This window comes from Rhodamnia argentea, chromosome 5, assembly GCF_020921035.1.
Source record: "Rhodamnia argentea isolate NSW1041297 chromosome 5, ASM2092103v1, whole genome shotgun sequence".
In the NCBI taxonomy this organism is placed as follows: domain Eukaryota; kingdom Viridiplantae; phylum Streptophyta; class Magnoliopsida; order Myrtales; family Myrtaceae; genus Rhodamnia; species Rhodamnia argentea.
Genome location: NC_063154.1, coordinates 325,392 through 340,426, shown reverse-complemented (window position 1 = coordinate 340,426; position 15,035 = coordinate 325,392). Strand labels below are relative to the sequence as shown.

At 41.5% G+C, this 15,035-nt stretch overlaps 3 protein-coding genes across 7 annotated transcripts; 1 reads left to right on the top strand and 2 right to left on the bottom strand.

The window, feature by feature from the left end:
• Nucleotides 1–486: 486 nt before the first annotated feature.
• On the bottom strand, nucleotides 487–5,843 carry LOC115753046 (cycloartenol-C-24-methyltransferase). 2 transcript variants are annotated; one of them, XM_030691523.2, is made up of 14 exons: nucleotides 5,657–5,843; nucleotides 5,451–5,552; nucleotides 3,499–3,565; nucleotides 3,288–3,361; nucleotides 3,091–3,175; nucleotides 2,927–2,982; nucleotides 2,462–2,516; nucleotides 2,336–2,383; nucleotides 1,987–2,070; nucleotides 1,758–1,874; nucleotides 1,591–1,674; nucleotides 1,378–1,503; nucleotides 1,140–1,237; nucleotides 487–861 (listed from the first exon to the last, which is right to left on the bottom strand). In XM_030691523.2, exons 2-14 carry the CDS (start codon nucleotides 5,531–5,533, stop codon nucleotides 798–800), a joined length of 1,041 nt encoding a protein of 346 aa, XP_030547383.1. In that variant the 5' UTR covers nucleotides 5,534–5,552; nucleotides 5,657–5,843; the 3' UTR covers nucleotides 487–797. The 2 variants fall into 2 exon arrangements, with proteins under 2 accessions (XP_030547383.1, XP_030547382.1); XM_030691522.2 differs by having other exon boundaries at nucleotides 5,677–5,839.
• Nucleotides 5,844–7,050: 1,207 nt separating this feature from the next.
• LOC115753047 (cytochrome b5 domain-containing protein RLF) lies at nucleotides 7,051–11,011 on the top strand. 4 transcript variants are annotated; one of them, XM_030691526.2, is made up of 6 exons: nucleotides 7,051–7,412; nucleotides 7,798–7,922; nucleotides 8,053–8,446; nucleotides 9,620–9,754; nucleotides 10,015–10,065; nucleotides 10,657–11,011. In XM_030691526.2, the coding sequence occupies exons 2-6, from the start codon at nucleotides 7,890–7,892 to the stop codon at nucleotides 10,734–10,736; spliced, it is 693 nt and encodes a 230-aa protein (XP_030547386.1). In that variant the 5' UTR covers nucleotides 7,051–7,412; nucleotides 7,798–7,889; the 3' UTR covers nucleotides 10,737–11,011. The 4 variants fall into 4 exon arrangements, with proteins under 4 accessions (XP_030547386.1, XP_030547388.1, XP_030547385.1 ...); XM_030691528.2 differs by having other exon boundaries at nucleotides 7,794–7,922; XM_030691525.2 differs by lacking the exon at nucleotides 7,051–7,412 and adding an exon at nucleotides 7,448–7,587 and having other exon boundaries at nucleotides 7,794–7,922.
• Nucleotides 11,012–11,221: 210 nt separating this feature from the next.
• LOC115753045 lies at nucleotides 11,222–13,626 on the bottom strand. The gene is made up of 4 exons (XM_048279829.1): nucleotides 13,490–13,626; nucleotides 13,268–13,443; nucleotides 12,593–13,090; nucleotides 11,222–11,991 (listed from the first exon to the last, which is right to left on the bottom strand). Exons 2-4 carry the CDS (start codon nucleotides 13,350–13,352, stop codon nucleotides 11,465–11,467), a joined length of 1,110 nt encoding a protein of 369 aa, XP_048135786.1. The 5' UTR covers nucleotides 13,353–13,443; nucleotides 13,490–13,626; the 3' UTR covers nucleotides 11,222–11,464.
• Between the last annotated feature and the right edge of the window lie 1,409 nt (nucleotides 13,627–15,035).

The window sequence follows — 15,035 nt, the reverse complement described above, 5'->3', positions numbered from 1 at the left end:
TAGGTGATGGCGATTGGTGGTTGGTGGCGGTGGGCAGTGGCGAAGTTGGTCGGTGACGGGCAGCGATCGTTGATTGGCGACGGTGGTCACAAGCGGCGATCGGTGGTGATTAGCGACGATTGGCGATGGTCGACGGTGGTTGCGAATGGCGATGGGCGGTGATCAATGGTTGGTGGTAGCGGAGGCGGGCGAGATCAAAAAGAGAACGATGACATAATGAAAAGAGAACGAGGCAAGAAGTACTTCTTGAGCTGAAAAGTAACTTTTTTTAACTTCTCAAATTGGGGGAAAAATAACTTCAGAAGTAGAAATTCACTTTAGAAGTAGAAATTTCTTTCAAAAGTAAATATTTTTACCAAACAAATTTCTACTTCAGAAATTAAATTACCAAACGGATTTCTATTCTGGAAGTGCTTTTAAAGCAAAAATCCACTTTCATAAGTGTTATGATGCGCACCCAACAGTTTGTTTAACCGCGGAGTTTATGTGCAGAAGTACATATGGTTTTGCTATTAAGACACGACCAGATTGACAAGATCACAAATCTGAGCAAGTTAAAAGTTGTTCGGTCAACTGGAAAAGGATCCAAACTTGGGCTACAATTGATACAAATTGCTCGCAGCAAAACAAGCACGTTGATGGAGAAGGCACTCATACAAGCATCTGAAAAAGCCAAACTGTCTGACTCGCAGGCACTCTCACAGTCCAATCATCTAAACACATGAAATTCCACCAACTAGTCGGATTCTGAAAGACCCCGTCTCTTTGGAATAAGTCACATTTGCGAGGTCCCCAAATCACTGATTCCCAGATTGGGGCTTCCGGGCCAAGAAGAAGTACATTGGCGTAAAAATTTCTTTCCTGGAGTACACGATTAACAGAAGACTCATCAGTGCTATGCATTAGACATTGGACAGATATCGAAATCAATCAGAGCAGTCTTTTTCTCTTTTCAGTGGGGAATTTTCGGTATAAAAAACCGGAGTCTACCCTGTAAGAATATTGAGCAGTCACAAACTCAGTGATACCTATTTTTATTATTGTGAGACTACCACACAAGCTTCTAAGAAAGACTACTGAGATATTCTAAAGTGGAATTGACAGGTAATTGAGGAGAACGATATAATTGAATCCCTCACCTTCCACCTTCAACTAAGCCCTCAGCAGCCTTTTCCAGAAAATCTTGAACCCTTTGGCTTCCTTTAGGGGCTAGGCCCACATACTCTAGAGCCTTGACCTATGCACGTAAAAACAGTGACATTGCATGCATGATAACTATACGAGAAATTATATGCTTCGAATACTCAAAGCCACAAGATCACATCAATGTTTAAATCAAAGCACACCAAAGTCAAAAGGTCCCTAAATGAAGCTTACCATGTTTTTGGTAATCAAACGCCCAATAGCAGTGAGGCGGAAGCTAGACAAGGAGAAATGAGTTTTATCCAAAGGCAGGTACCAAGGGACAGGAGACTCGGCGGCAAAATCTTTCTCCCATATGACCTTCAGACAAACAACTTCAGGTCGCATGTCCAAATTTGCTATTAGCAGTCATAGTCCACTTTTAATGCAGGATGTGTAAATCCTTACCTCAAAACCCGCTTGTTTTAGAGCTTCAATGCATTGCCCAGTCAACCTGATGTCAGGAAGGCCATCTCCGATCTCAATTTCTGCCTGCAACAATTCGATACTAAATGAGGTCATTAAATCATAAGTACACACCACAAAAATATGGAGAAAAACTAGATCACACCAACCTTTATCTTTTGGTGCTCTTTGTTGTTGGGATCAAAGGAATCAGTCATACACCATTCATATGCAGCAAAATACTGCCCGGGCTTTAGTACTCTGTAAATCTCTTTGTAACACCCATACTGTCCCAACCAGAAGGAGATAAAAAATCAAGACCAACACATTGATCCCATGTAATTCTAGTGCTTGATAAGCACAGGTGCATAACCAAGAATGAAGCTAAAGGTAACATACAGCATCAGGTGCATGGCAGGTAGCTTCAATTGCATAAACTGCATCGAAAGTGTTGTCAGAAAATGGCATCTTCATAAAATCAGCCTGCATCGCCAAGAAACAATGATTGCAGAGCGTTCTTCCATCATAGACCCTATTTCATCTACATGTAAATAGTAAATAAACGCAGAACCGAATAGCAAACATGATAAGACCATAAATAACAGGAAAAAATTGACATTGCCTGCGATTCTCCAAGAACTGTTTCAAATCTCTCTACCTACTGAAGAATTCCCCAACTCACCAAGAAAATTAAAAGAAATGGTCAGAGCCTGCACTAAAAAATGAGTTCAATAAGGATTTGACCAACCTTAATAAAGCTGCATGCCTTGTCCACGCCTGCAATGCGATTTAGTTCCTATGGAGCAAGAAAACTTGTCAAGGTCAAAGAAATACTAAATTCACCACTATCAAAAGGAAGGGAAAATAAAGGCACCTTTCCCCTTGTTATCTGGTACTCATTATTGTTTAATCCTGTAACCGACGCAGAGCTATGAAAAGGAGAAGAGAAAATATCAGCCTACAAGAATCACACTGGAAAATAAACTACTTGTCAGATGTATGCAGAGGACTCTTAGCTAAGCAGTTTGTATCTCCAAGGAACAGACGAGAGATATTTACAATGATGAGACCAGCCGTTCAGCTTCAGTTAGCACCACTCAACTTTGCATCATGCACATTAACGCTAAATTTGACAGACAGAACAGTAAAATGCGCGTGCATGGTCGCATGCCCTAGACCCGCTAGTTCCTTTCTAAGGAAAGGAGGATGAAAGAGTCATTGTGACACTCTTTGTTTGGTAAACAATTCATCCGAGCCAGAGAGAAAGAGATTATAATTGTAACTTTCACCATAGCCTGGACAATGGCACCATGATGGGACAAAGAGTTTTAACTCTAACCTGAATCGAGCTATTTCCCTAAGCGGTCCACCAACTCCACAACCTACGTCCAGCACCTGTATTTTGGGAGGGTAAGAAAGCAAGAAACTCAAATCGCCGTTTGAACCAAATAAATTGTCGTAGTGAAATCTTATGATTAACTATCCAGATTACGAGGAATAAACCTTCTGTCCGGGTTTTAAGCCTAGCTGTAATGCAAGAAAGTGTTCATGTCTCTTAATGCTCTCTCGTAGAGACTCCCCTTTCCATCTGGAGGGATCAAGACAATCAGCAGAATTTAGCATTTATTAGTTGTTCAAGCACAAGTCTCCGCCGATAACAATGAAATGGAATCAAAACCAAGAGCCAATGGAAATACCACCTGTGGGCGAAATGGAAAGATTCTCCCCAGCCAAACTCATAAAAGCTGGTGACAAGATCATAATATTTATTCACCTGAAGTTGCATTTGTTGATACCGTCAGCATTAGAAACCAAACCGACCAGTAATTTTAATCATTTAGCAAGGCTGCATTGCAATCTAAAAAGCCAGTGCATGATCAGGCATGAAAGCTGCAATGGATGGTATGTTACCATGTCACTATAGTTAGCTTTCCTTTCTTCCTCCTCACCTCCATAGCAGACATGATACTTCTCATACCTAAACCAGCAGAAAAAATTATTTATTCAACCATGGAAACCAAGAGGTTTAGGGACAAAGTGTAGGCGAATGCATGATATTACTTGTCTGTGAAATTCTCTAAAGCAAAAATGCAAAGAGAATTTGCTCAGACATGTAAAGATGTTATGGTTTTCTATTTCCGTTAATATAGTTTATACGAGGAAAGAATACCAAATATTTAGCAGGCAGGGTCCCTAGAACAGGGGAAGTTGCATGAAGTGCAAGGTCATCACACGCAAAAAGAAAAGGCTTTCACAGGAACATGAGTAACTTTCTTTTACTTTTTATAGCATATTGAACTCAAGTAACATCAGTACTCATGTAAATATTGCATATGGTCTCTCAAATTCTATATCAGGGCAAGTCTAGATATTAGAATGCCACCATTGACATTTGACATCATCTCAGAAAAAGTTTAAACCTTTAGCATACTGATTCGATCTCGATAATGGATGTTTAACTTTCCCTTGAGGTCCCCCTTCTTTTCTTTTCATCATCAAGCCTTCTCTGCCAGTCCTGTAACCAGCACCCCTCTAGTTTCTCTCTATTGGCTTCTTTATAGAACCCTTCCAAGTGCTAGGCTCTACATACTTCTCCATCTCTATCCCTTAAACGCAAGTTTTGTCTAACTGATTCTCCAGACTTCAAGTCTATTTGATCGTTTATCAAAAGGGCAAAAAAAAAAAAAAAATAGAACCTTTCAATGTCCATTAAACATGCAGGTACAGTTTGTCTCTGGTTACGCAATTCATTCACGAAAAAAGTGCGTTTCCTTTGTATCCAGCGATCTGGTGATTAAAGCAGTCCTTCTGTTTTCAGTGCTTCAAGTCAATTTTATCAAACAGCCCAAAGATTGCTAATTAAGACAGCTTTTAAAATGACAAAAGAAGTTGGAGACAGATCAACAAGGCAATAACATTCAAGCAAAACACTTTCCATTACTCATCGCATTGCCACAGTTCTAAGTTTCTCAGGCTAGTGCAAACTTGTGAATCTTCAACATTCTGTGAGTTAGCCTAAAAGGGGAAAAAAGGATAAAGACTTGTTCTTTCGTTGAAACCTTTAACCATAGCTAGATAAGACTTAGAATTCTTATTTACATCAGCACATATAAAGGGATTCAACGTGGACTCGAGTTGCCAATGGATAGAATTGATAAACAAAGGGCCAATTTTTTTTTTCCCTCAAAATACAAGCAAGGCATGCGTTTCAATTATCTGGGTATTGCTAAGTTGAACGTGACAGCTTCAAAAACACAGACGGTCCTGTGTCTATCAACTGCTTCCATTCGTGGTGGCTGAATATCTTCAAGTGAAATCAAGGAGCATAGAATCACTCTTCCGTCGACCACAAACAAGAAAGCCACTTGCCCAAAGAAATTTGTGATCTTGTATCCTAAATGATGTAACACGATGCGATGAATGAATAGCTTCATGTTTTTCTCTATAAAAAAAAAAAAAAAAAGAGAAAGTAAGAAGAAGGGGAAGCCACGTGTCCAGAAGACTAGAGAGGGACAGAATTTGAACAGTGGTCATCCATTCAATTGCTTCATATTAACTCCTCACCAACCACCTCACGAACCACCAATTCAAAAGAGAAAAATCAGACGCCACCACACAAACACCGAGGCTCAGATCGAAGACACTGAGAGACAGAAGCGCATCATGCATGAACAGACGAGGAACAGACTATTTTCTGCATCCGAATCTCGCATGAATCGAAGCAATCAGATCATCAAAGTATTGAGTCTAAAAGAAAGGAAAAAAAAAGCAGAGGATAAAGCCTCGTCGCATACAGAGACACAGCACAGTATTTAACCCTCACTTTGAAGAGAAAATCCACGAAACCAACAACGCAGACGTACTTGTCAACGGCGGACAGGACTTCGCCCTTGTCGATCTTCCCGCCGAGGCCCGTCGCCAGATCCAGCGCTCCTGCTTTCGACATTGTGGCCACCACCAAAAATCTACCAAAGAGCAAGGAGAAACGCCTTAAAAAAAAAAAAAAAAAGGGTCAAGACTTTTCGGGAGGATGATGCAAAAAACCCAGATTCACAGACAAGTTGCGTACTTGGAGAGATCGACGGTTACAAGAACAATGCAGGAGGAGGATCGGCTTTCGAACCCTAAAAACGAGAGAGCAGAAGAAGAAGCTCGGTGCTAAAAATGAGACCATCTTCTCTTAATATACCAAGAAATCGACAAAAAAAAAAAACACATGTAATTGGCTTCCTACGCATTAAGAAAAGGTTTTTTCTTGAGAATTACTTGAGATTTTTCTCCTCCCTAAATTCAGTATGTTACGACTTACTACCCAAAAATAAAAATATATTCAGTATGTTCCTTCTTGGACATGTGTGTCGCGCGACGTTCCGATAGATTCCCCCATTTTTGTTTACGGTTTGTCCTTAAGGTCGAAGACGAAACATCAAGTGTAAATGAAAATATTCATTTTGTGCGTTCTAATACGATGTTTTCAACAGAGACATGTTTCGTATCGATACAAATAATAAAATCCGTGTTCCTTTTTAACGTTTAGTTAAAATTCTATACGGGGTTGTGTCTATAATCGAATCGTGCATTTGGAGATGGCCACGAGTTATTTTGCCTTTTTCACGGGAGGGAAAGATTCAGTTTTTCCATTGGGTATTCATAATTTTTTATGCACAAGAACAAAAACAGGGGGCCAGGACGGGGGAATCCCGAGGGTGATTGCCGGGGCAGGCACGTGCAGCGACAGAGAGTCACGTGCAGTGCGCAGATTTGTTTTTTCTTTTCCTTTTTCCGTTTTTGCTTTAGCTTCGGGCGGCCGATGGGTTTGGTTCTATCTTGGGGAGTGAGCTGACTGTTTTTTAACTTAGAAGAAATGAAGGACGTGCCTGCAAGTAACGGGAAAAAAAAAAGGCAACTGAGTCGAGCGGTGATACGAGAAATGATGCCTGTCACTGTCTGGATAGGACAAGAGCGTAAAAACAAAAAGGACAAAAGATTCGATGTGTCCGAGCAATCCATCATCGTTCGCGAGGCGATTGATGCATCTTGCTTGTCTTAACCCAAGTTTGATGCTGATCCCCATCGCTTGGAATTTATCATCAGTTCAGCATGCCAATTCGATCGCCATCCTCCATCGAATTGGCAAAGCTTCGAACTTTGGCCAAGTCATGGAGTATCAGATTCAAAAAGGAAAAGAAAAAGGTCAAAAGAAGATAATAGGAAGGAAAAAAAAAAACGTGGATGGACAATCCCACGATGAATATTCATTGTGCCAGTGGTGGACAGCGCGGAAAAGGACGTCTTTTTCGTTTTCCAGATCTGGCCACGTCGTCCTTCGCCCACGTGAGAACCCCCCATTTTTACCCAGATGGGCCTCCCATGGTTCATTCTTCAGGGCCGAGAACTGAGAAAAATCCCTTCTTTCTACAGTCATCGGCTGATCACTTCTTCGGTTCGAGTACGAGCGCAGCTCGTGGAACTGGAACCTCGCGACCAATCGAGTCGGGACAAGCTCCAACAATGAAAGCCCCATTGCTTTCCAAGGGGTTCGTAGCTTGTTGGGCCGTAGGCCTGTGTCGATGCAATGCTTTGTTTAATGTCCATAGCTGGAAATGAGGAAGCTTCTGTTTTTACCATTTGAAAGCAACGAGATTTGACACGGCGCCGCCTCTCGTTCTTTCTTGACGACCAATTTGCTTTGATCTCATACCGTTTTCCAAGCGCTCCACCTTTTGAAAATAGTCAAAGATCGTCGCTTTTCCCCATCCGTCCCATCTTCTTCCATCCCGAGCACGACCCAGTTGGGCAATTGGGATAGAAGGAAAAGAAATCTGGTAAGTGATCAGTTTCGTGTGTTTGTTTTCTTTTTATCTCCTATTATACCCGTAAGTAGTTTGGTCAGAGACACGAAGAGTTCAGCTCCATTTTGTTCGAAAGTGGATTAGACGGTGGCATAATCAAATCCACTCACGAGTTTGCGTCCATTTTACGGTGATCAAGTCTCAATTGGTTCGAGTTCTTTTATTGAATTCTCGATTTCTCCGATCGCATTGCTTCAATTTTCGATCGTTATCGTGTTTGTTTGCCTCTGATTTTTAGCCTCAAAGCTGTTCTCAAATGTCATTATCGATACTCGTAGACCCCTTGTCCTTCAGGTTGATCAATCATTGTATCTTTCAATTGGTTTAATGATTGTTATTTCTCCCCCAATTCAACTAGAACCTTGGTGGCGCATGAAGCTGAGAGCTAGTCCGACGTCAAGAAAACAGATAGGCTAACTATTAGTCCTTTCACTACGCCGTTGTTCAAGAATGGACAATGACGATGACTTCACCTTCTGTCAGGCAAGTTTGATGTGCTACAGTACTAGCTAGATTAGAATTGGGAGCTGCTAGAATTATTCTGTTTTCGTATCTTTCATGCGTGTCACGATTTCTTGTGATAATTTCTCTCGGTCATGCTTCACTTCTGTAGGTGGCTCCACCTGCTGAACAAGAAGGTCCGCTGGGAAAGAAGCTTGCTTCTGATATTGATGGTATATCTATTAGCAAGGAATCTTCAAATGTCTCTGGTGGCAGTCAGAATAGAAGGTTTATCTGGAGGGATAAAGTAGATGACAATTCCATCCCTACTCAGCAGGGAACAGTTGGCTCTTTGAGCTTCAATGTTATCGATACGTCCTCCACAAGAAATTCGAACAATCCCTCAAAAGGATCCACTTCAGCCAATGCTGCCGGTTTGGTTACAAATTCGGGTAAGCAGAAGTCGGCTGGAAGGAAGGCTGCACCTCGCGCCAAGGTTCCCTTTGAGAAGGGTTATAGCCAAATGGATTGGATGAAGCTCACTCGAACTCATCCTGACCTTGCAGGTACTTTATACGTCTTGCTATTTCCACCTGAATGTCATGTGCTTGGTGCTGCTATCTTCTATCTAAATTTAGCGATAATTGTGTTGTTATCGTGGCCATTTACAAGATTAAGATAGCATCACACCTTTAACGTGGCAAGAATAGTTTCTATTCAAGCATCTTATGTTTACACAGTCAAATTGTGCCCAAAATATAGCCTTACCGTTAAGCAAACTAGGTTACACTGCTATTGGATTATCAATCTCTTCGGACTGTCCAACTCTCGCTGTTAAGTAGATGTTGGTGTATAATAGAATGAAAATGGGGCCTTATTGTGCAACAAAGGAAAACCAAGATCGACCAGTGTGAGGGTGTCTGCTTTCGTTCCTGATTTGCCTTTTCTACGTTATCTTACAAAAAATTAGTGCTTCTAGAGTTTCAAGAGAAGAAGCAGACATAGCTATGCCTTATTGTCAATTGACATCTGTCATTGATTGTTCTTGATTGCAATATTGCAATGACCGTCAAGGTTACTTTAAGCAGCTGCCAGCATCGTTTGCTGGATCAAAGAGAAATTTCTTAGCGAGTGGTGTTGAGGACATTCTTACATGGACATGAGGACAGGTGTTAAAACTCTTTTAGATGAATTTTATTGTGGGCATAGCTTGTGATGATTTCTGTATACTTAGCTTTTCCATACACTATATCTCTATTGCCATTATGGTTCTGTGTATGAGTTATGAATCCTTCTGGGGAAAAGTAAAGGAACACCATCATTTCAAAAGATAAACCCTTTCTACTAAGTTGAAATCCCTGGAATTCAAGTCATTCGCAACTAATTAGCCTCGAGTTGTTACAGCTGGACACAAAATATTGGTGTGTGAATTTTGCATTAGAGCAGTCGGATGATTTCATTTGCAGTCTTTTGCATATTAATTCAAGCGAAGGAAATACTATTTTAGTTCACAGGGAGTAGGCATAAGAAGGTACACTATGAACCATTATTTATGCTGTCTGATCGATTGTCATTTTATCTTTCAAGTTTGGTCACTTAATCTGAGTTGAACTTCCTTCATGGGTCCCTACGTTGATATAAAACTTTGCAATTCCATGCATCTACTCGCAAAAGTATGTGTTTTTTTTTTTGGCCACATACCTTGTACCTTTTCAATTTTCTGACATCATGTGTTCCAGGATTGAAGGGACAGTCTAACAGAAGACTCATATCAATGGAGGAAGTTAAACAGCACCAACTGGATGGTTCTATGTGGACTGTCTTAAAAGGCCGTGTTTACAACATATCTCCATATATGAAATTTCATCCTGGAGGTAACCCTCCTTATATCCATTTTCTAGACAAGGTTTATGTTATTGACTTGCTTGCATGTGTGTCGTAATAAACCATGTGATTTCTCTAGTTATATCCTTCAAACCAATCAAACTCACTAAAACCCATGAAGATCTATATGGCTTTAGTAAATATATGCATGATGCCATGCTGAACAAATGTCATTATTAAAGCTACATTTTGATTAGATGGTGTAGATGCAATTGAATGACTAATGCCACTCGTCGAATATGTTTCGCAGGTGTTGATATGTTGATGAAGGCTGTGGGAAAAGACTGTACGTCCTTATTTAGTATCCTTTGTTGGAAAACGTTTTATAATTTACTTTCCTTGCATAGGGTGGGGAGTGAATGGTAAGACTCGAGCACAGGCCTTATGCCTGGGGCAAAGTTGCTTCTACCAACTAGCCAAACTCTTGCTCTCTACTTTGTATGCCTTTACCTTCGTGCAGTGTTTGCCTGTGTTTTTCGGTTAAATAGGGTTTGTTCATTTCTACAGCCGCTATCAGGTTGGAAGCTGGTCTTGAATGAAGCTAGTTATTCAAACTTCTAGGAAGTGGGAAGCAGGAAGGTATCTAGTTATTGACAGGGGAAGAAACTGCTAAGCACATAGAGTTTCTGATATTTTAATCTGGTCAAATAACATGAAATTTGCATTTTATTGTGCTGTGAGTCCCAGTCCTAAGTTTTCTAAAAGAGGGGGAAAAGGTGGAAAAAGAAACTTCTTGCAGAGAACCCGAGCAGCTAATACGATGTGTTTTAATACTGTAAAAAATATTTTGGCATCGAGTCATACTTTGATTAATATGTACATTGATGGATTTAAGTAGTTAAAATCCTATAAAGTTGCATACAGTGGCTGCGATCCTTAGCTCTTTACTCAGACAAATACCATGCCTGGGTGAATGATGAATTCCTCCTGGAGAAATGCCTTGTTGGAGTATTAGATGATAGCCACAAATAACCAACAGTACAGGAATGACTGATATCGTTTTTCTCTTCTTCTTTTGTTTTTTGGGAAGATGGTGTCACTGCCATACGATTCTGCAATGAAATCCAGAGCCATTGAGTGCCCAAGCAGTTTAACTCCATGTTGCATCAAGAAAGATGATGGCACAAGCCTCCGGTGGCAATTCGTTGTCATTTTTGTAGTATCAATCGAACATGGATTCTGTTGTATGTCTGATGACATTTCAGGAAATAATGCAGACTGCCCATATTGTAGCCCCAAGTTGCAAAGGATGGTTAATCCAAAGTTGCAAAAAGGTTCTTTGTCCTGCTGTAGTGATTACTTAAAACGCCCCAGAACTTGGTCGCTCGTGCACCAAATAAAGACTATCATATGCCAGTTTTTGTCAAAGATGACTGAAACTACTTGCTGCGTAGTTAAAATAGTTAGTATTCTCCTTTTTGTTCGGAAGACAGTTTCTCCCTCAGATACACCAGGTGTCATTCTAAAGAACATTCGCATTTTATTCAATATGATAGATTGTAGATCCTATTGGAGTTTCTTGTCACTCCGTTAATTATATTTTCTACTAGGAAATAGCAGTTCTCACATAAATCATAACAAGAAGCAAGTGCTCAAGCAGGAAATTTGCCTCAATTAATTGTCAACACACAAGACACGGCTATTATAACTCCTTGTAAAGTCTCCATGATGTTTTTCTGAAGATCAACCGATTTTCTGTCCTAACATCTAGACAAAGGGACAACCTTAACTTCATCAAGCACAGGGCCGCACAGAGATCCGAAGTCGTCGATCCTGGTGTGGTAGAATGAACTGAAGAAAGTGAGCCTTGTCCTTGCTGAAAGTGCTTTGAACTTGAAACTAACAATCTTGAACCCCCCCTTCCCTTGCGATTGAAAAGGGACTTTGAGGGTGTCTTTAGCAGCAAAAGCTTCCACCATCATCGACCCATGGCAGCCGTTCCTCGCGTCTCCAATGGTGAAGGTGAGATTGTAGCATTTACTGGGGATGGTTCTTATGATTTGGGCAATTGCACTTTCTCTTCCTGCAACTAGCTCGACTGCTGCAAGTCCAAACGGGACATTGAAGTGCTTCTTGTCTATGAACTTCACTGCCTTGAGCGATTCAATAATCCAACCAGGAAGGGGAGATGTGATGTCCTCCTGCCTTGGGGGGAGGAGAACACCGTCAGATGAATTGATTAGGCGGTGGGGACCCTCCTCAAACCCAGGGTTCTTCACCAAGTTATCTGCACATTCTCAAAGGTCATGAGTGGTGGAACTTGGACCTACATTTTTACAGGGAGCCAAGTATATAGCCATGTAATGTAGATGATGAATTTTCTGGTTCATAAGGATAGAGTTTGTCTCTCTTGCCTAGAGAGGCAGAGCTTGCAGTACGTTTTCAGGTTGAATGCCATCACAAACAGTTGTCACTCCACGAAAATAAAGAATGTCGTGCTCAATCGCCTATTCCAAACATCTCATGAAAAAGCAAAAAAAATTCAGATCCAGGAAAATCCTTGGAAGAAATTGTTTCTTGGAGTGAAAGAAGAAGAATCTTGCATATCAGCGAAACATGAACAGAGGAAGTAAAAAATAGGCATTTACCATATTTGCAGCTTAGTGAACTCGTCAGAATATGATAGTGTAAGAACATCAGCTAAAAAAGAAAGAAAGAAAGAAACCAAACCAATCCATACATGAAATAGAAAAAGAACCATCAAAGAATGAACTATGAAGTGAACTCTACACTGATAAACACGCAGACATGAGTACCTGAGGTGTTAGCCAAAATATAGGAACTTTCAGCACATCAAAATGTGATTTTTCCTCTGTTCTTTCTCTTACCTCTTGTTGGCCTGGGAGGAAAGAGCTCCTTGATGGCCACAGCGTCCAAGAGTGGGCCACACGCAGGATCCTCCTGAACTCCAGGATTGTGAAACACCACCTTAGCCACATTCGAAGCAGCCCTAAACCCCCAAGCATACGTGTCCCCACCATTGCTGCTGTAGAGCGTCTGCAGAGGAAGATCCCCTGTCTGTGGATGCACCGACACTCTCAGCACCTCATCCTGTGCGCAGGTTCTTGATGCTCCGAACGTGAGAGCGTACAGAGACCCCGGTTTGACCGGTATCGACTGTGAGATGGAGGCATCGTTGCCGAGCCTGACGGCGTGGACACCGTGTGCAACGGCGAAGAACATACCGCCGGGCTGGGGACCAGCGGCGATGTACTCGACGAGGCCGTTGATTTCCCACTTGGGCAAGCCGTACTTGCCCTGGATTACCGTCTTCTTGAGGTCAGTGCGTTTTGGTGGGTCTTCAAAGTTGCCATTTGGTAAAAGCCCTGTCAAGATTAACGAGTGACAAACCGAGAAATGAAGTGAGGAAGATGTCAAGATCCAAACTTTATAGGAGCAGATAACAGATCAAGAGGAATGGAAGTAACCCAGGTGAGGTGAGCGTGAAAAGCTTAATGCATTTAGTTAGCTATGTGCCAAACGAGGCACATTGTCCACATTACCTTCCAAAGGTGGAGATGGAGCTGCAAAAGCAGAAGCTGCTATCAGCAGCAAGAAAACAAGCACAGCCGAGCTCGTTACAGCCATTTCTCAGAGGAAAGAGAGGAGATGAGCTATAGTATGGAGAAGAGACGTCCAGGGGTGACTAGGTTTTATAGAGAGAGAGAGAGAGAGAGAGAGAGAGAGAGGGGAAGGGTTTTTTTTTTTTTTTTTTTGCAGAAGACGGGAAGGGTTTGCAATTAGCAGAAATCACGTTGAGGAAGCAAAGCCTTTGCCTGGTCACTGGGACACTGTAGCAGTTTTCTGATGCACTGTTGTTGTCCGTTTGTCCGTTTCTCAGAGATTTTGAGGACCGTCTTTTTCTCCTTGATTCATGTCGATGGCATTCTGTAATAATATTCTAATCGTCTTATGCAGGACCAAACACGGAAGTGATAATTGGAGGGAGTTTCTACGGACTTACGAAAAGGTGTTTACAAGTTGGAACTCACAATTGAAATGGAGAGTTTCCTGCCTGTTTAATGGCACTGCGGTCTTAGAATGCTCGCTTGTTGCACTACAGCAACATTAAATCGTAAACATGTGTTCCTTAGACCAAAACAACTCATTATCCTTCTCTGAGTTTATCTGATAGCCAAAGTTTCGTGGGGCTGAGTCCACATAATCAGTGTTTGACTTAGAAACTTGGATCAAACGGGTCAATTTTTTCCTTCTGTCGACGAAATAGTAGTTAGACAACGCTGAATGAAAAGGAAAATTTACACGGGACTTCAATATATTGTAATGTGGAATTGCTACAAACTCACACCTCCCATGTAGCAGCTAGTCCTACTGCACATGACAAAATACGATTTTGATCGATGCAGGCATGGATATAATCGAGGAACTTCACTTATACAACCTACCCAGTAGCACCTAGCATGTTGGTTGGGCGGCAATTGAATTCCCAAGTCCACGTCCCAATGACTTGCTAGAGATTTATGTATGATACCAAAATCTTAGTGTTGGAGATTACGTGGGCCTAACCCAACACAGAGGGAGGAGACCACTCTCTCCCACTGATCAGTGCATTAGCAGTAGACCGGCTCTTTCTCTGTCACGGTGTTTTCAGCTCATAAAGGCAGAAGGTTTGTGATTGATTGGGCACTAGGGAAAGCACCAACCTGTTCTTTCTGTAAAAAGACAAGCCTTCACCAAATGGTTGCTCCAGCACGTGCAAGATGGCTAATTTTACTCTGATGGAAACACGTTCTTTTGGGTCCCTCTTCCATGCCCTCCTTATCCATTTGCGCAGAGCTTGGCTCCATCTGGTCTGTTTATGTTTCGAGACATTGATATTTGGTATTTGGTAATGCTTTTCTGTGACTACCAATACCGGACACAATTTCGCGTCGTTGCATCGACGACTGCATCTTCTTTTTCCGTTTGTTAAAAGAAAACATTCAAATGTCTGTTGGCGCAGATGAAGGATCCTTGAATGTAGGCAGTTAGGATAATAAAATTGGTCAGTCGGGATGACAACGGTGGCTGGCTTGTCTTAAGAGCTGCCGCAGTTTTTGCCTGAGCCGATGGGGAAACTTTTAATGCCTTTCCTTCAGTTTCTTTTTCCTAATTTTGATCGGAAAGAGAGAATTTTGGAATAGCCCTTTCATCAGATTTTCTAAATTTCTTTTGGAGAGCCTTTCACCTAGTAAATTATTCGTGAGTCGTGTTAGCGATTGTCCGATAAAATCGTTATGAAATACCATATACCAAATGTCGACTCATTTT